Source organism: Neofelis nebulosa, chromosome 10 (genome assembly GCF_028018385.1).
Source record: "Neofelis nebulosa isolate mNeoNeb1 chromosome 10, mNeoNeb1.pri, whole genome shotgun sequence".
NCBI classification, from domain to species: domain Eukaryota; kingdom Metazoa; phylum Chordata; class Mammalia; order Carnivora; family Felidae; genus Neofelis; species Neofelis nebulosa.
This window is the reverse complement of record NC_080791.1, coordinates 104,496,929-104,516,675: the sequence shown is the minus strand read 5'-3', so window position 1 is coordinate 104,516,675 and position 19,747 is coordinate 104,496,929. Positions and strand designations below refer to the sequence as shown.

General features: G+C 41.2%; 1 protein-coding gene across 1 annotated transcript; it reads left to right on the top strand.

Annotated features, from left to right (window-relative positions):
* The first annotated feature begins 299 nt into the window (after positions 1-299).
* Positions 300-19,025, top strand: LOC131486696 (uncharacterized). Its single transcript, XM_058686581.1, has 8 exons — positions 300-447; positions 632-833; positions 8,876-9,032; positions 9,420-9,551; positions 10,330-10,386; positions 10,996-11,139; positions 15,023-15,124; positions 18,331-19,025. The coding sequence occupies exons 1-8, from the start codon at positions 300-302 to the stop codon at positions 18,448-18,450; spliced, it is 1,062 nt and encodes a 353-aa protein (XP_058542564.1). The 3' UTR covers positions 18,451-19,025.
* The last annotated feature ends 722 nt before the right edge of the window (positions 19,026-19,747 follow it).

Genomic DNA, 19,747 nt, shown 5'->3' with positions numbered 1-19,747 from the left:
AGTTACAAACAGAGAGGGAGAGAGGCAAACCATAAGAGACTCTTAAATACAGAGACCAAACTGAGGGTTGATGGTGGGAGGGGGGATGGAGGAGAGAGGAAAATAGGTGATGGGCTCTGAGGAGGGCACTTGTTGGGACGAGCACTGGGTGTTGTACGCAAGCCAATTTGACAATAAATTATATTTTTAAAAATAATTAAAAAAATAAAAATAAAATCTGTGTACAACTGGACCCCCATGGTTCAAACCTGTTGAAGAGCCAACTGCCCTTCAGTGTCTTCCTGGAGGGATTTGAGGAGATGATGTTCCTAAAGTTCTCACCACAAAACCTGCTTCACCAAGTTTCTAAAATCCCATCTGCCCACATTTACTTCTGTCAGTTCCTTCTGAACAAGAGAAAGGAGACGTGGTACCAGCCTGACAACTACTGGCAATGCTCCTTCAAAGGTGTGTCTGAGGAGATGCTCCAGATGAGGCATGGACTTGAGGCTGAGGCTGCCGATGAAGGACTCATTTTAACTTATTGATGATGGGGCAGTGAATAGAGTTTTTAGTCAGCAGATTGGAAGAACGTGGAATCTGAGGGGTGGCAAGTAAAGGAATAGGCTAGAATGCTCCTAATTCTGAGCAGTGAACTTTGAGAAGTATCAGCACATCACAGCCACTTATCTGGAGAGTACTGGATGTGGGAGCACAGCCAACGAGGAGCCTCACAGAGATCAGAGTGGAGATCTTAGCCCCCACGTGATGACTCAGTCTGTGCCAGACACGGAAGAGAAGCCAACACCTCAGGAGACGCCAGGCCCCCACCTCTGTGTTCTGGAACACACCAGGTATGCACCGCTCTTCACTCTTCTTCACGATTCTGAAGGGCACCTGAGGGGCTTCTTGGGTAAATTCCGGGATGTGGAGACAGGACCCTGACTCTGGAGACAAACAGAGCCCGGGCAGGGGTGGGGCTCTGGTGCAAGGCATCTGCTTCCCCAGGAAAATGGCAGCTCTGAGAGGGGCTACGTGGTATTTCGTCTCCCTGCTGTCCTGCCTCCCTTCCCTGTATCCTCACTTACGCTTTCCTGAGGGAATTGCCTTTATGGTAAAGAAGCTTTCCTCTGGTTGTGTTTCCCAGGGGACCCGTGCAGGAGTGTTGTTTGTAATCAAGGTGATTAGGGGAAAGTTTTTCTTTCATCGAGTAGGAAATAGGCTTTGCATAATTGTGTACAGAAGACGGTGGGATACCTCCAGTAACATATTTTTGGACCTCAAATCGAGGAGAATTCGTGTTTGGATCATGTGAGCATCCTTTCCCACGCAGGGGGAAAGAGGGGGCAAAACTAGCCTCTGAATCCTTTAATATTAGTTTAATTACTGTGGGGTACAGAATGGACAAGATAGGGATGCTGGGTGGTGCGTTGGTAGTGTTTCACAAACATTGCCACGGTATAAACACAAGACCAATAAAACACATAAACGAGGTAAAATCGTACTTAAAAAGTGGTTTAGGGGTTCTCCTTCCAGCAGGAAGTGTGAGGAGGTTTACAGAGCTCTCCTCGGGCAAACTGGTAACAATTCTTAAGGAGCATTTAATGTGTCTACAAAGGGTCAGAGAGCAAGTGAATACTATTTACTGAAGACAAATCAACGAAAACACTGGGACAGAAAGCAAGAATCTGTGGTATTTGAATCTAGACTCACTCCCTCTGTGACCCCTCCCAGCTCCCACTCAGACGGCCATCTTCCTGACAGGGGGCAGGACCTCAACATTTGGCAGCCTGCCCCCACTACCTGTTGTGAGGCTAAGCTCCAGGTGAGTGTACCTGAGACGTGAGGCTCCTTCTTTTCTTCTCGACCCCCTGCTTGAGGATGAAGGCTCTTCCTTGGGCACAGCATGGCTGAGAATACTGGGTCCTGACTGCCCCACTCCAACGCATGAGTTGGGTTCCATACTGTGAGAGGCAAGCTGAGGGGACCTGGGTCTGTTACCCTACCCCACTGAGCACGTGGCTTCTAAAGTAGTGGTGTCATTCATAGAGAAGTATGTCATTATTCCTATACCCCAGCACTAGAGCTATGATTTACTTTTGTTTGTTTTTGCCTGGGGGTAGGGACTAGTAGACCATGGAACAGAGGTCTCCAAATCACTCCCCAAAGGAAGCAACTTCGTTTTTTTTTCTATTTTCATTTTTCTTTTTTAAATTAATTTATTGTTTAACTTACATCCAACTTAGCATGTGGTGCAACGATGATTTCAGAAGTAGATTCTTTAGTGCCCCTGACCCATTTAGCCCCTCCCTCCTCCCACCACCCCTCCAGTAACCCTCTGTTTGTTCTCTATATTTAAGAGTCTCTTGTGTTTTGTCCTCCTCCCTGTTTTCATATTCTTTTTGCTTCCCTTCCCTCATGTTCATCTGTCTTGTCTCTTAAATTCCTCATATGAGTGAAGTCCTATGATCTTTGTCTTTCTCTGACTAATTTCTGTTAGCATCATACCCTCTAGTTCCATCCACGTAGTTGCAAACGGCAAGATTTCGTTCTTTTTGACTGCCGAGTAATACTCCATTGTATAGATATCCCACATCTTCTTTATGCATTCATCCGTCGATGGACATTTGGGCTCTTTCCATACTTTGGCTATTGTCGATAGTGCTGCTATAAACATGGGGGTGCATGTGCCCCTTCGAAACAGCACCCCTGTATCCCTTGGATAAATACCTAGTAGAGGAAGCAACTTCATTTGAAATAGAGTGTGAAGGTGAAGCCTAAAGTTTCTCTCAAAAACAGTGTAGATGGTAATGAAAGGCAATTGAAAACACATCAGTAGATTAACTGGAGATATATGCTAAATCATACACTGGCAAGCTTCACAGGGGAAAATGGAATAAGGCCTGCCTGGGGCCGGAACAAGTTTCAAATACTGACTTGGAACTCTTTTCTTTCTTTTTTTATTTTTTTTAATTTAGTTAACCCATAGTGTAATAATGGTTTCAGGAGTAGAATTTAGTGATTCATCACTTACCTATAACACCCAATGTCCATCCCGACAAGTGCCTTCCTTAATGCCCATCACCCATTTAGCCCATCCCCTCACCCACCTCCCCTCCAGCAACCCTCAGTTTGTTCTCTGTCTTTAAGAGCCTCTTAAGGTTTGCCTCCCTCTCTGTTTTTATATTTCCTTCCCTTTTCCTATGTTCAGCTGTTTCATTTCTTAAATTCCACATATAAGTGAAATCATATGGTATTTATCTCTATCTGACTGATTTGGCTTAGCATAATACACTCGTTCCATCCACATTGTTGCAAATGGCAAGATTTCATTGTCTTTGATCAACGAGTAATATTCCCTTGTGTATATATATATATATATATACCACATCTTCTTTACCCATTTGTCAGTCAATAGACATTTGGGTTCTTTCCATGACATAACACTTCCATAATATTGTTGATAGTGCTGCTTATAAACATTGGGGTGCATATGCCCCCTCACATCAGCATTTTTGTATCCTTTGGGTCATAGGGTAGTTCTATTTTCGTTTTTCTGGGAAACCTCCGTACTGTTCTCCAGAGTGGCTGCACCAGTTTGCATTCCCACCAACAGTGCGAAAACGTTCCCCTCTCGCTGCATCCTGGCCAATACCTGTAGTTTCCTGAGCTGTTAATTTAGCCATTCTGACAGGTGTGAGGTGGTATCTCATTGTGGTTTTGATTTGTATTTCCCTGATGATGAGTGATGTAAAGCATCTAGAACTACCTCTTTAAAGAGCTTGATGTGTGTGTGTGGTGGGGGTGTGTGGGGGGGCGGTGGTCACCTGGGTGGCTCAGTCAGTTAAGCATCCAACTGTGACTCAAGTCATGATCTCACAGTTTGTGAGTTCGAGTCCCGCATCGGGCTCTGTGCTGACAGCTCGGAGCCTGGAGCCTGCTTCGGATTCTGTGTCTGCCTCTCTCTCTGCCTCTCCCCCACTCATGCGCGCGCGCGCGCGCGCGCGCTCTCTCTCTCTCTCTCTCTCTGTCAAAAATAAATAAACATTAAAAAGATTTTAAGGGAGCTTGATTTTGATTGCATACCTTTGTGGAGTCATTCAAAATGCACTGAAAGGGCACTGTTGAAAAGAGTAGAGCAGTCAGCCTGCAATTAGTGAAGATTAATCACTGCTTGAGGGTAGGGAAAGAAACATTCAAAGCAAGCTCTGAGAAAACCAAGGTCATCCCAGGGTGACTGCGGGCACACCCACGGCTCTGTTCCCTGGAGAGAAACATCAGAGGCTTCATACTGCGTGGGGAGAAATAAGCTTACTAAAATAGTCCTGCCAGGGAATATAAACGTAAACAAAGAAATAAAAATAGCAAGCCGAGGAGGGGTACAATTCCCAGAAATGCTACAGTATATTACCTAAAATGTGCATTCTCTAGCAAAAATTACAAGACATGCAAAGAAGCAGAAACACATTAGCATAGATAAAGAGAGGCTTTTTATAACGCTAAAGGGGTCAGTTTCACCAGGAAGACACGATTACAAACATACATGCAGCTAACAATGGAACACCAAGTTATGGTGTTATCGGTAGCAAAACCAGACGTTGAGGGAGAAATAGATAACTCAACAATCACTGTTAGAGACTCAATGCCTCAATCCAATAATGGATCGAACAGTTAGGCATAAGGTCAAAACTGATATAGGAGGCTTGAACAAGCTATACACCAACCAGACCTGATAGACTTATGGAGAACATTCCATCCAACAACAGAAAGGCTTTCTTCTCCAGTGAACATAGATTAGTCTCCATAATAGACTATCAACTAGGCCATAAAGCAAACCTCAATATATTTACAAGGATAGAAGTAATACAGAGTATGTTTTCTGACCACACCAGGAATGAAGTTAATGGTTAATAATAGAAGGGAATTCGAGAAACTCACACACACACACACACACACACACACACTAAGTAGCACACTCCTAAAAAGCAGGGGGTCAGGGAGAAAGCAAAAGGGAGATTAGGAAATGCATTCATGATAAATGACATATACTTATGAAATGCAGCTAAAGCAGTATTCAGAGAGAAATTGCTACCTGAAAATACCTATTTAAAAAAGAGGAACAATCTTGGGGCTCCTGGGTGGCTCCGTGGGTTAAGCGTGTGACTTTGGCTCAGGTCATCATCTCATGGTTTGTGGGTTCAAGCCCCTTGTCAGGCTCTGTGCTGACAGCTCAGAGCCTGGAGCCTGCTTTGGATTCTGTGTGTCCCTCTCTCTCTGCCCCTCCCCTGCTCATGCTCTTTCTCTCAAAAATAAAATAAACATTAAAAAAAATTTTTTTGAAGCAAGCAGAAATATCAGAGCAGAAATTAATGAAATACAGAACAAAAATAAATACAAATAAAGCAATGAAACTAAAAGCTGGCTCTTTGAAAAGACCAGCAAAATTGACATATCTTTAGCCACATTGAACGAGAAAAACAGGTAGAAGTCTTAAAAATTAGAAAGGACAGAGGGAACATTGCTACCGATCCTACAGAAGTAAGGATTATAACCGTATACTATAAGCAATTATATGTAAATGAATTAGATTTCTTAGCTTAAATGGATGAATTTCCAAAAGACACAAACTACTGAAAAGACTCAAGAAAAAGCAGTCTGAGTGCCCCTAAAGAGTAAAGACACTGATTGGCTTCTTAATAAAAGTAATTGCCCACAGAGAAAAATCCCAGGCCCAGATGGCCTCATGGGTGAATTCTACCAAGCATTTAAAGAAGAATTACTACCAAATTTTCATAAACTCTTCCAAAAAAGTAGAAGAGGAGGGAACACCTACAAATTCATTCTATATGCCCCGTCTTCCCCTGATAGCCAGACAAGAAACTACATTACCATAAAGGAAAGCTACAGACTAATATCTCTTAAGTATCTAGATGCAAAAATCCTCAACAAATCACTAGCAAACTGAATCCTGAAATATATAAAAAAATGATAAGGTCGCCTGGGTGGTTCAGTCGGTTGAGCATCCGACTTTGGCTCAGGTCATGATTTCATGACTTCAGCCCCATGTGGGGAGCTCTGTGCTGATGGCTCAGAGCCTGGAGCCTGCTTCAGATTCTGTGTCTCCCTCTCTCTCTGCCCCCTTCCCTGCTTGCACTCTCTCTGTCTCTCAGAAATAAATAAACGTTAAAAAAGTTTTTTTCGTAGAAGAATGATATACCATGACTACGTGGGATGTATCCCAGGAATGTGAGGTAGATTTAAAGTCTGAAAATCAATGTACTGCACCATCACCTAGAAAAGTGCGCCATCAAAAAGAAAAACTTCACATGATTATCTCAACAGATGCAGAAAAAGCATTTGACAAGATCTCATACCCTTTCGTTATAAAAACACTCAACAACTAGGAATAAAAGGGAGCTTTCTTAACCCAATAAAGGCATCTATGAAAATCGCGCCGCTAACACAATACTTAACAGTGAAAGATTGGAAGCTTTCTTGCCAAGAGTAGGGATAAGACGAGGTTGCCTGTTGCCACCCCTCCTGTTGTCAACATTATGCAGGACGTTCTAGCTAAGCAATTAGAAAGTGAAATAAAATAAGAAGCATTCAAATGAGAAAGGAAGAAACAAAACTGTCTCTATTGGCACATAACATCGTTGTGTAGGTAGGAAATCCGAAGGACTCCACTCAAAATCCATTAGAACTAATAAACTAGTTCAGGAAGGTACAGGGTACAAGATCAATATACAAACATCCCTGTAATTCTATACACTTGCAGTGAACAAGCTGCAAATGAAATTAGTAAGACAACACTATTTACAAACATCCAAAAGAATAAAATACTTAGGAATGCATTTCGTACAAGAAGCATAAAATTCAACGCTACAGAAACATTATTCAAATAAATAAGGTGTAGTTAAATGAAAAGAAATCTTATGGATTAGAATATTTAATGCTCTTACAATGGCAATAGGCACCAAGTGACCTATAGAGATTCAGTATTCTCTCTCTTACAATCCCAGCCAGCTACTTTTTAAAAACTTGATACACTGATTCTAAAATTCATATGGGGGGCACCTGGGTGGCTTGGTCGGTTAAGCGTCCGACTTTGGCTCAGGTCGTGATCTCACGGTCCGTGGGTTCGAGCCCCGCGTCGGGCTCTGTGCTGACAGCTCAGAGCCTGGAGCCTGTTTCAGATTCTGTGTCTCCCTCTCTCTCTCCCCTCCCCTGTTCATGCTCTGTCTCTCTCTGTATTAAAAATAAATAAACGTTTAAAAAAAATTTAAAATTCATATGGAATTGCAGGGGACCCAGAATAGCAAAATGTTTTTGTAAAAGAACAAAGTGGATGACTCACACTTTCAGTTTCAGAGCAACAATACAAAGCAGTAATAATCAGGACAGGGTGATACCAGTATAAGGATAGACATACAGATCAATAGAATTAAATTGAGAGTCCAGAAATGAGCTCATCTATCTGTTTATACTCAACTGATCTGTGACAAGAGTTCCCAAACCATTCAATATGGGAAGAAGGTCTTTCCAACAAATAGTGTTGTTGGACAGCCATGTATGAAATGATGAAGTCAGACCCTTAGCTTATACCATAAACACAAATTAACCCAAAATGGATTAAAATCTAAATTTAGAAGCTAAAATTAGACTCTTAGAAAAGACTCTTAGAAAAAATCTAAGAGATTTTTTTCTCTAGAAGGTCTCGATCTTCATGACCTTGGGTTTACCAATAGATTCTTAGAGATGAGACTGAAAATATGAGACACAGAAGAGAAACAGATCAAGTGGACTTCATCACAAGTAATGCTGGTCTTCAGAGGAGACCATCAAGAGAGTGAAAAGTCACCCACAGAATGAGAAAAAAAGTATTTGCAAATCATATGTGAGATAAGGGACTTGTATGGAAAAAAAATAAGGAAGTCTTTTAACTCAATACTAAGACAAATGACACAATTTTTAAATGTACAAAGGATTGGAATAGACATTTCTCCAAAGAAGATATGCAAATGCCATTAACACCCGAAAAGATGCTCAAAATCATTAGTTATAGGGAAATGCAAATCAAAGCCACAATGCGGTACCAGTTCATATTCACTAGAATGGTTATAACCAAAAGGTCAGTCAATAACCAGTGTCGGCAAGGATGTGGAGAAACTGGGACTGTCACACACTACTGGTAGGAATGGAAAATGGTGGATCCACCCCGGAAAACAGTTTGACAGTTCCTCAAATGGTGAAACACAGAATTATCAGATGATACAGCCGTTCTATGCCACGTCTACACCCGAGAGAATTAAAAACATAAGCACACACAGAACTTTGCACATCGTTGTTTACAGCAGGATTTTTCATAATAGCCAAAAAGTGGAAGCAACCAAAATGCCCATCAACTGATGGACAGATAGACAAAATGTAATATATTCTTACAATGGGATACTCCATGGTCATAAAAAAAAAAAAAAAAAAAAAAAAGAAGGAAGCAATGCCCATGCTACAATATGGAGCAGTTCTTCCTGGGCCATCTTGCCACCTAATCCACATAGAACTCGTGTTGAAACCCAGACACAGAGTGACATATTTCTATAACCTAGAAAATTTCCCAGACACGTTAAGTGACTTTTGTAAGCCTCCATCATTTTCTTTTTCCTTTCTTTTTCCTACTTTTGCTACGAAGGGCCTGCTGTGGGCACAGTATTGGGATCTATAATTGTAGACAAACATGACTTGGCCTAAGTCTCCTTTATGAGCTATAAAGTCTACAGAAACAGAAACACGAGTGTCTACTTTCCTACTAATACTTCTCACAGAAGAGCACAGAGTACTGTGCCTAGTGAGTAGTGAATAGTGAATCTGACGCTGTTAATGGCTGTTTTCTGCACAGAATGAGAGAAATTGTGGCTTCCAGTGGGATAGCTGTGGATGTTTCCTCAAATCAAAACCACGGTGTCCGGTTAGGGAAGGCTGTAACACCTGACACCTCAGGACACACACCAAACAAGCTGCAGAGATTCCTGAAGGAACATCTCAAACTCCTGGGGGTAGGTGAGCCTCAGCCAGGTGGAAGTTTTAGTGAAGAGAAACTAAAAGGTTTTTGTTTAATCTTGGGTGGGGGGGTGGGAGGGGTTGGGTAGCTTGGGAGATAGTAGAGTGCTGGGAATCCCATGGAGGAGGCCTTGAAGGACACCAGGGTGTATACCTGTAGGGGTGACTCCAGGCAAGAGACAGGCAAGCTGTCACAGTGATGTGATTTTAGCTGTCGCCAGTACAGGGAGCAGATACCACGGTACCCAGCTCTACTTAGGAGATCTTCTTAGTGACGTCTGACGGTCCAATCCACGGGTGGCCTCTGTGTTTGAACAGAGAAATCTTCTCTCTTGGAATGTTCACCGACGTCTGTATTTTATTCTATTCTGTCTTTTATCCAGGTGGCTCAGATTATGATTAGTGTGAAATTCATCATCTATGGGATCATTGGAATTTCAGTTCTCCATTACGCAACACCCAACGCCAGTTTCTTCTCATTTCAGATAGGCTTCCCGATATGGGCAGCTTTACCTGTGAGTACATCTGACTTATACCTAAAATAACTGATAGCCAATTAACTCTTCATTCAGTCATCCATCAAATTGCACGCTGGCCGCCTGCAAAGGCTGCAGAGTTTTCAAACTTGCCGATCTAAGGTTCAATATTTAATCTCAGCCATTCTAGACCTTCTATTGTCATAGGAGCCTTAAGATCTATGTGTTGGTGATTATTCATTAAATTCTAGGTAGCATACAGCCATACAGTAAAATCCTGCTCGTTTCCTTTAAGAGACTGTATTGGGTTGGGTTATTAGATAATTCCTGGTTCACCCACAGAGTTCTCTTCAAATATGCATAGAATATTGAAGTGTTGAAGATGATGGTCATGTAGTGAACAACTCTTCCTTTGAACTTGTCTTTTTTCCTGGCCAAAGCTACTGAGATGAGAATCATGGGATATGAGTGCACTTAGTCCCTTCTCTGAAACTCAAGATAAATTTAGCTCTCTTTTTAAATTTTTCTCTACCTTCCATGGAAACATTCACTGGATTCCTTTGATTTCATCCCCTCTGCTTTAGATAAGGATTTTCACCTTTAGATAAGGATTGTCAATTATTTTCATAAGGACGCGAAGACAGCCATGAAAATTTAGTCACGCACTGTATGCAGTTCAATAATCTGCCCTACTCAAAGTTTTGAAGGGATTTTCATAGGAAAAGAAAATACACACTAAGGGTAATTGATCCTTTAGACATGGCCAGTTAATGTGCAGGAAGAAGTGCTAATAAGCTCATTTCTCTCTCATGAGCAGTTTATCATTTCTGGATCTATGACAGTTGTGTCTGCAAAGAAGCAAACCAAAGCTCTGGTAATGTATCAGTTAATTCATATTTCATTTATAAATAGTGTGTGGCCTTGTAACACTCTGATATCCTATAGAAGGCCCAATAAGCCAGAAGTTCCTTGTTTTCCAGTACATTTGAGGACAAGTACAAATGTCTTTTCTTTCCACGAATTCATCTGATCACTCTGGGTCTGGATACAATCAGAAGCCTCCTCAGGTTTAGATAAGATCTATTCCCTTGGGTTTTCAGAACACAAGTCTCCATGAGTAAAATTTGAGATAGACTTTATGGCCAGGAGTAACGTTGATATAGAGACATGAATCCCTTTAGGCTTGAACAGGGTAGACATTTATTTGGGCTCATCCATATCAGGGAAGGGAAAGAATAAAAGCTCACAACTGATGCTTTTTCCTGTGGCATATTTTATTCAGCTGTCAGCTGCCTCCAGCTTTCCTTTGCTCAATTGTGGGTTTCCATTTAATTTAACTGCGACACAGTTAATTAGTACCCAGAAGAGGTATTAAGAATTATTTGTGAATATCTCTCCTGGGAAAGGTTTATGGAGGCCTGTAAGAAATCAGAAGTTAAGGGTCCTGAATATTTTCGATGAATGAACTTTTTCTGTATTGCAGCTGAGAGGAAATCTGAGAGCTAACACTCTCAGCACAGTTGTTTCGAGTATCGGAATTCTTATTCTTTCACACAACTTAGTAAAAATCACCTTCATGAACTGTGACATGGAAGATTTATGTCCTGGTGTCACATCAATTGTAACTGTAAGTATTTTTCTTCTGAATGCTGAAAAGCCTGCCTACGTATGAGGCCCAGGATCAGGAGATAAGAGATGATAGGCACAAGTCTAAAAAAGGTTCCTTCATTTGAATGGATCCATAATTTCTAGGTAAGTCCGATGTCGTTTTAACAAGAGACAAAATATTTGCATTCAATACGAACAAGGGCAGGGAACCCAAAATTCCTTTATGCCAATTTGATACCTTCACGAAAAGTTGCAAACAAATGTACCAACGTTATTTACTTCTTGGTCCGTAATTGGGGTGATTTCTATTGTCTGCTTTATATTTTAATGTTCCTACAAATTTTCTACAGTAAATATGCATTCTGTATACAATTAGAATCCAGGTAAAACCAGGAAAACTCTCTGATTTGAGGAAAGCAGGGAGCTGAGAGTCAGGAGAAACCAAGGCATCTCGAGTTTGTGGGAGAGCACACTTGAGAAGAGAGATCTGCAAACAGATAATTCCAGATCTATACCTAGGTCCCTTTAAATATTAATTACAGTACTTATCAGTGCATGTGCATGAAAAAATACCTGAGGGCAGAGGAAGGATCACCCCAAATGATTAGAGGGAACAGTACCCAACATTCACCTAAGGCCAGGTATAGAGTCTGTTTCCATCTGCCAGCCTGTAAAAATGTCTTGTAACTGACAAGATAACATTACAATGTCTCACACATAATAAAAAATGACCAGACATACAAAGAAGCAAAATAATATGTTCCATAACAAGGTGAATCAATTGAAACAGTCTCAGAAAAGACACAGATGTTAGAAGTAGCAATGACCTTAAGAGTTACTTTATTCTGTGTTCCATCCTTTCAAGTTACGTGCAGACATGGAAGATATATGTTTTAAAGTCCCACATCAAACTTCTAGAGAAGAAAACTACCACGTTTGAGAAGAAAAACTGGCCGATAAGATTAATGACAGAATTAAACATTCAGGAAAATAAAATACTAATGAACTTGAGGAAATAATACTAAAAACCATCCAAAGTAAAAAACAGAGGCACAAAATACACGTGAAAATATTAAAAGAGCATCAGTGACCAACGAAATAACTTCAAATTATTGAAGAGACATGTAACTGGAGTCCCCACAGAAAGCAAATGTAGGACAGAAAAAAAATATTTGAGTCAATTGGGTGAATCTTTCCCAAAATTTGGTAATACTTGTATACTCACAGAATCCAAGAAGATGAATAAAGCATAAGAAAACAAAAAGACAACTGTATCAGGGCACATCATAGTGAAATTTCTCAAAACCAATGATTGAAAGACAGTCTTTTTCTTTTTAGTTTTTTAATGCTCATTTCTTTTTGAGAGAGAGAGAGACAGAGTGCAAGTCGGGTGTGGTGGGGGGGGAGGTGGCAGAGAGAGAGGGAGACACAGGATCGAAGCAGGCTCCAGGCTCTGAGCTGTCAGCACAGAGCCCGATGTGGGGCTCAAACTCACGAACTGTGAGATCATGACCTGAACCAAAGTCGGACATTTAACTGACTGAGACACCCAGGCACCCCTTAAAGTAGGTTTCAGAGCAAGGTATACAACTAGGGGTGAAAAACGTCATTTATAATGATAAGGTGATTTTTTGGAAAAAATTAACGAGATAGTCATTGAATTCATAAAATAAGAATGAAAAGAGAAGCCAGACTGGGAGATAATATTTGCACAATACATGTCTGTCAAAGGACTGGCACCTAGGATGCATTTCTGGAATATATAAAGAACTCTCAACAATAAAACACCAACAATCCAATTTTAAAAATGGGCAAAAGATATGAAGAGACTCTGCTGACGAAAATATGTGCATATGGCAAATGGACACACGAAAAGGCATTTAATATGACTAGACTAGCCTTTCGGTGAATATAAATTTGTTTTTAATGTTTTTGTTTATTTTTGAGACAGAGAGAGACAGAGCATGAGCAGGGGAAGGGCAGAGAGAGAGGGCAACACAGAATCTGAAGCAGGCTCCAGGCTCTGAGCTGTCAGCACAGAGCCCGACGCAGGGCTCGAACTCATGGACTGTGAGATCACGACCTGAGCCGAAGTCGGACACTTAACCGACTGAGCCACCCAGGCGCCCCTTTAGGTAAATATAAATTAAGAGCATTACAAGGTATGACGACCTACCTAACACAATATGCATCATTTAAAAAATAGTGGCAATACAGAATGCTGTCAAGGATGCAGAAAAACGGGATGTGTTCTGCATTGCTGGTGGGAATGTAAAATGGTACTCTGGAAAGTATCCCTCAGGAAAGTACTTTGTCAATTTCCTAAAACACTAAAGATACACTTAACATGCAACCCAGCAATCTCACTCCTGGGCATTAGCCTCAGAGAAATAAAAACTAAATTCCACACAAAACCTGTGCTTGGTTGTTCACAGAAACTTTTTATGTCACACACAAAAACTGGTAACAACCAAGGGTCCTACCGCAGATAAATGATGACTCAGCTATGATACATACACACAACAGAATACTACTCAGCAAATAGAAGGAGTGAATGATTGATTCACAAAACAGCTTCTCTGGATCTAAAGAGCATCATGCTGAGTGAAAAACCGAATCTCAAAATATCACCAATTGTATGATTCCACTTACACAGTATGCTCAGAATGACGATATTATAGAGACAGAGAACAGATCAGTGGTTAACAGGGGTTAGCGATGGTGGAAGGAAAGGAAGTATTTGTGGCTATAGGATAGCAGCATGAGGTATATCTCTGTGGAGATGGAATAATACTGTCTTAACTGTGGTGGTGGTTACACAAATCTACGCACATCATGAAATCTCATGGAATCACACACACATTATTCCAACGTTAATGTCCTGGTTCGATATTGCACCATAGACACATATGATATAACCATAGGGAGACAGTGGATAAGGGTAAATGGGACCACCTTGTGCTCTCTTAGCAACTGCCTGTAACTTCCTATAATTATTTCCATATAAAAGTTGAAAAAAATGGGAAAAAGGTAGAGTAAGCACTTCAAAAAAAGATAGACGGCAAATAAGCACCTGGAAAGATGCCACTAGTCATTAAGAAAACACAGATTAAGATCACAATTACTGGGCACCTGGGTAGCTCAGTTGGTTAAGTGTCCAATTTCAGCCCAGGTCATGATCTCATAGTTTGTGGGTTCAAGCCCCGCATCGGGCTGTGTGCTGACAGCTCAGAGCCTGGAGCCTGCTTCGGATTCTGTGTCTCCCTCTGTCTGCCCCTCCCCTGCTTGCTCTCTGTCTCTCTCTCTTTCTGAAATAAATAAACATTAAAAAAAATTTTTTTAAACATCACAATTACCTATTACCACACATCTGCTAAAAGGGACTGACATCATGTATGAGAACCAGTACCAACTTGGCCCTGTAGACAATTTCAACCATCTTTCTGATGAATTACTATAAAAGAAAGTTTAACCTCTAGGAGACTTCTGGTTTTGGTTAGGAGACCAGGTTCAGGAGGGGGATTGGATCCGTTTCTCCTTGAATCCCCAAATCCATTGAAAAGACTTGCTCCTATAAACACTGCATCTTTTCTGCTAGCTGAGAATGAACAATATTATAATATTAACAACATAAAGTGATCACTGTGGAAAGGAAAGTAACCAAGGCTATTTTTTTAATGCAGTCACTGTTGTGTTAAAATTCAGTGACTTTTTTTCTTCTGAAATCCAGTTTGTCAAAAGCGCCACATATATTTTTAAATTCTGATTCAACCTGGTATCACCATTTTATATAATGCTAAGGTGCTCCCCACAATGGGCCTGAGGTGAAGCTCTGGGACATGGGTTTTCATAGGGCCATGGGAGGAAAATCCAATGCAACGGAATTTTATTCTCTTTAACAGGGTCTTGTGGTTATACTGATGATCCTGAACTGTCTGCAATTTTTAATTACACTTGCTCTGTCCATGCTCACCTACAGTGTGGATGGCAAGAGAATTGACTGGGTAAGTAGCAGTTCTTGAGAGAACGAGGGTGCAGCTGATTGTTTTATTTAGTGATGTGGGCTATGATTATTTGCATAATTTTTGAGAGAAACAAAGACAAAACGGGTGGTGTAGAATTTCTGAGAACGACTCGTTTCTTTTTTTCATTTTTTTAATGTTTAATTATCTTTGAGAAAGAGAGAGAGAAAGAGAGATTGTGAGCGGTCGGGGGTGGGGGGCAGAGAGAGGCAGAGGCTCAGAATCGGAAGTAGACCTCCAAGCTCTGAGCTGTCAGCACAGAGCCCGACGCAGGGGTCAAACTCACTAGCCATGAGATCATGACCTGAGCCAAAGTCGGTCGCTTAACCAACTGAGCCACTGAGGTACCCCTTTTAATTTTTTAAAAGAGTTTACTTATTTATTTCGAGAGAGAGAGAGCGGGGTAGGGAGAGAGAGAATCCCAAGCAGGCTCCACACTGTCAGTGCAGAGCTCAACTAGGGGCTCGGAACCCATGAACCATGAGAACCCATGAACCCATGAACCTAAGCCGCGATCAAAAGCTGGACACTTAACCGACCGAGACACCCAGGAGCCCCATGAGAACCACTCTTTATATGCTAACCATACTTTCCAGCACACTGATTAATGCCTAGGACAATCAGAAACTTTCAACCATGTTGACACTGAGTAATTCCATTTTTTTGTTAGCTTATTGGTTCATTGATTCATGTATGTATCATACACAGAACATCTACTGGTGGGCTGCACCATATGGCATGGAAAAGATACAAAAACAAGTCCTCCACTTGAATAATTCAAAGCATAATTAGGAACATCACCCCACGAAGGGGTAACTTATACTGTCGTGGTATTGTGCTGTAGAAACTCAGACTACCTCCAAAGTACCTGAAAGTTGTCATTTTATTCTCCTTTCCTGTAACAGCTCAGAAGTCAGCGGACCACATCTGGAGGTATAGCTTTAGCTTCTTCGTTGTGTGGCTTCTCTTTCCCTGTAGAAGTTGCTGCTCTGAGGCCTTCCTTCATCAGCTGGATCTTTGCCATATGGCCACACCGAATTGCAAAAGCTGTTGCATAATTTAGCCACAAGCTGGGCAGTTGTTTGTGTAGTTTAAACCTCCGAGGTGTGCTATTTGAGGATGCAGATAATACTGAAAACTGGTAGACAAACAATTTCCTATCACGCTCTGTTCGCTGACCACCCGAACGCCCTATTCAACTTCCCTCCCCCAAAGTGAATGCACCACCCATTCACTTTGGAAAATCATCAAGGTGGAAAATCCAAAGTCTCATGCATTTGTTATAATTGGCTCAAAGTACAGGATTTCTGAGTGATTTGCCGTTTTCCCCTATAATTCTGGAACTGCTTACTTGTTACTTAAGAAGCTACTGAGTAGAAGTCTTGTTATCTGCCCTCGCTTCCACTCAGAGCCAAAAATAATAGCTATTTAGGAGGATTAAAAATCACACAAATCCCCACTTTGAAAAACAAGTCATTGATAACCTTAATGTTACCCATCTATAGGAATTATGATTCGCTTAGGCAGGAGTTGAGAAGCCCAAACAAGGATATGGCTTTCTCCTCTTCTCATTTATTAAATAGCCCTTTATTATTATTAGTTTGCCCTCTTTGGGGGTTGCTTGATTTTTGCACCCCACGTTCTGATGGTGCAGGGGATCTGGGGATTGTTTCAGATGCCAAATAGTTCCAAGTTTTTGCAAGGTAGGCCTTTGAGCTTGTGAAAAGAAAATATCTTTAAACCATCAGGAATGGTAGAACAGCCTTGTTCTCTTTTTTTTTTTTTTTAATTTTTTTTAATGTTTACTTATTTTTGAGAGAGAGAAAGACAGAGTGTGAGTGGGGAGGGGCAGAGAGAGAGGGAGACACAGAATCTGAAGCAGGCTCCAGGATCTGAGCTGTCAACACAGAGCCGGACGTGGGGCTGGAATGCTCCGACCGTGAGATCATGACCTGAGCTGAAGTCAGACGCCCAACCTACTGAGCCACCCAGGGGCCCCCAGAACTGTTTAATGTTAAGGAGTGGGTGGGAATTTTTTTATTTTTTACTACTAAGAGGCAACTCTAAAAAAATTTTCTTTTTAATATTTATTTTTGAGAGAGACAGAGCACAAGCGGGGCTGGGGCAGAGAGAGAGGGAGACCCAGAATCTAAAGCAAGGTCCAGGCTCCGAGCTGTCCGCACAGAGCCCGACCCGGGGCTGGAACGCACGGACCGTGAGATCATGACCTGAGCTGAAGTCGGACGCCCAACCGACTGAGCCACCCAGGCGCCCCCAGCCTTGTTCTCTTTAATGGTGAATTTCAGGTCTGTATCCATGAGCGCTCTCTCAGTTCCATCCCTTTTATGTGTATTCTAGCCAGCAGGAAAAGAAAAGAAGCACACACACTGTATTTTAAGTGTGCCAGTCAAGAGTGGTTCACAGTAATTTTTCTTACATCCACTTGGCCAGGTCTTAGAATCTGGCCATACTGAGATGAAAACAGCCTTAAAATTAAAGTCACAAATCAGTAGCCGTTTGCTCAGATAAATGCAAATGATTTTTTTTAAGGAAATAAGAGAAAATGTAGCTTTAACCTCATACAAGTATCTTTTAAAAAGTACCAGATACATTTTTGGAAAACACAATGATCATCCCTCATACATATAGAAAATCTTATATATATTCTCTCATGAAATCTTTACACATGTATATATAGGCAGACATAAAAATCATACACACACACACACACACACATATATATATATATATATATATATATAACAGGCACAGATTAATTTTCTAGGCCTTCATAAATATTTAGGGTTCCCAGAAATATCCAGGCTGCCTTTTCCACATTAAAAACAGAAAAGGAAGGCAACGATCTCCTATCTCTCCCTAGTTTGTGTCATCCTGGATATCAGTCCATTTTCTTTTTCCGTTACCTCCTACAAATCTTACGGATGTAGGGAAATAAGCTGAAAAGCGTTCACACACACATCCTGACACTGGGTAACTTGGCAGTGTCGGTGGTGACTGACCTTGACCTCTACTGTGCCCTCCCTGGGGAATATGTGTTAAATCACAGCAGCTCAGAGTGACATGGGGTAGCCTTTGGAGTCCAGGGTATACCTTAAGGAAGAGGACTGGAATAAAACTCGGAGGATTTAGGTGAAACTATTCTGAATGATGTTTTGGCTTATTCACAGGTTTCTGCATTATCTTTCCTGAAATCGGCTTCCAAGAGTCCTTATCAAGGCTTGTTGCATCAGCCTTCCTTCTACCAAGATCTTGAGAGGAAGGACACATTGTTATACTATAACACCTGAGACAAGTACCGATGTGAGAGTATGCTTCTGACACCTGCAGTCATGGAGATGGGAACTGGAAGAATAAAACGAGATAAGGCCAAAACCTTCTTTGGATCCTCCTTTGTTGACTACTCTTGTATTAGTCAGCATAGGCCGTGATGCTGTAATAAGATTTCATCCCTGAAACACCTGTGCTTATCATAACTTAACCATATTAGCTGCATGTTCCATGTGACCTATTAGGTCACAGCCACCCCTGCCAATTACAGTCATATTAAGCCAACACAGACTGAAGGGTTTAGCTACAATTCAGTAGAGGCTTGAGTACAGGCGAGAGGTTTACATCATGGGCCATCGTTGGCATCATCTCTAACCAATCGAGCTTCTAATCAATAAAGGATTTCTCATTCTCTTTTCATGGAGATAAGTCTGGCTAAACATTACAGCCGTTACCAATGTCATAGGCGGCTTCTCAAATGTAAAAGACTAGTAACGTATTGTTTTGATCAAACATTTATGGTGATTATTTTTCTTGGGATAAAGAGGCCAGAGCACAAGCCTCTCTTACAAAAGCCTCCTCAATATAATTTTTAAAATTCCTTTTTCTCTTTAAAAAATTTTTTTAATGTTTATTTAGTTTTGAAGGAGAGAGAGAGACAAAGCGTTGAGTGGGGGAGAGGCAGAGAGAGAGGGAGACACAGAATCCGAAGCAGGATCCAGGCTCTGAGTTGTCAGCACAGAGCCCGAAGTGGGGCTCGAACTCATAAACCATGCGATCATGACCTGAGCTGAAGTTGGACACTTAACCCACTGAGCCACCCAGGCACCCCAAAGTTCCTTTTCTTCTAAGTCGTCCCCCCCAACCTGGCTTTGTTGAGGTATAATTGACAAAATTGTAGTATTTTTAAAGTGTACATATGATGATTTGATATACGTATATATGGTGAAATGATTTTCACAATCAAGTCAACTATACATCTATCACTCCACATAGTTGCTGTGTGTGTGTGTGTGTGTGTGTGTGTGTGTGAATGCTTAAGATCTACTCTGTTACCAAATTTCAAGTATATAATTCACTATTATTAACTATAGTCGCCATGGTTTATATCAGACCCTCAGAACCTTTTCATCTTTTCACTCTTTCTTTTTAAGATTTTATTTAAATTCCAGTTAGTTAACACACAGTGTAATGTTAGTTTCAGGTGTAGAATTTAGTGATTCAATGCTTCCATACGACACATCCTACAACTCTTTTGCAATAGTCTTCACTGAACTCTCAGCACTACAGTGAGGGTTCGATTCCCTATGGCACACT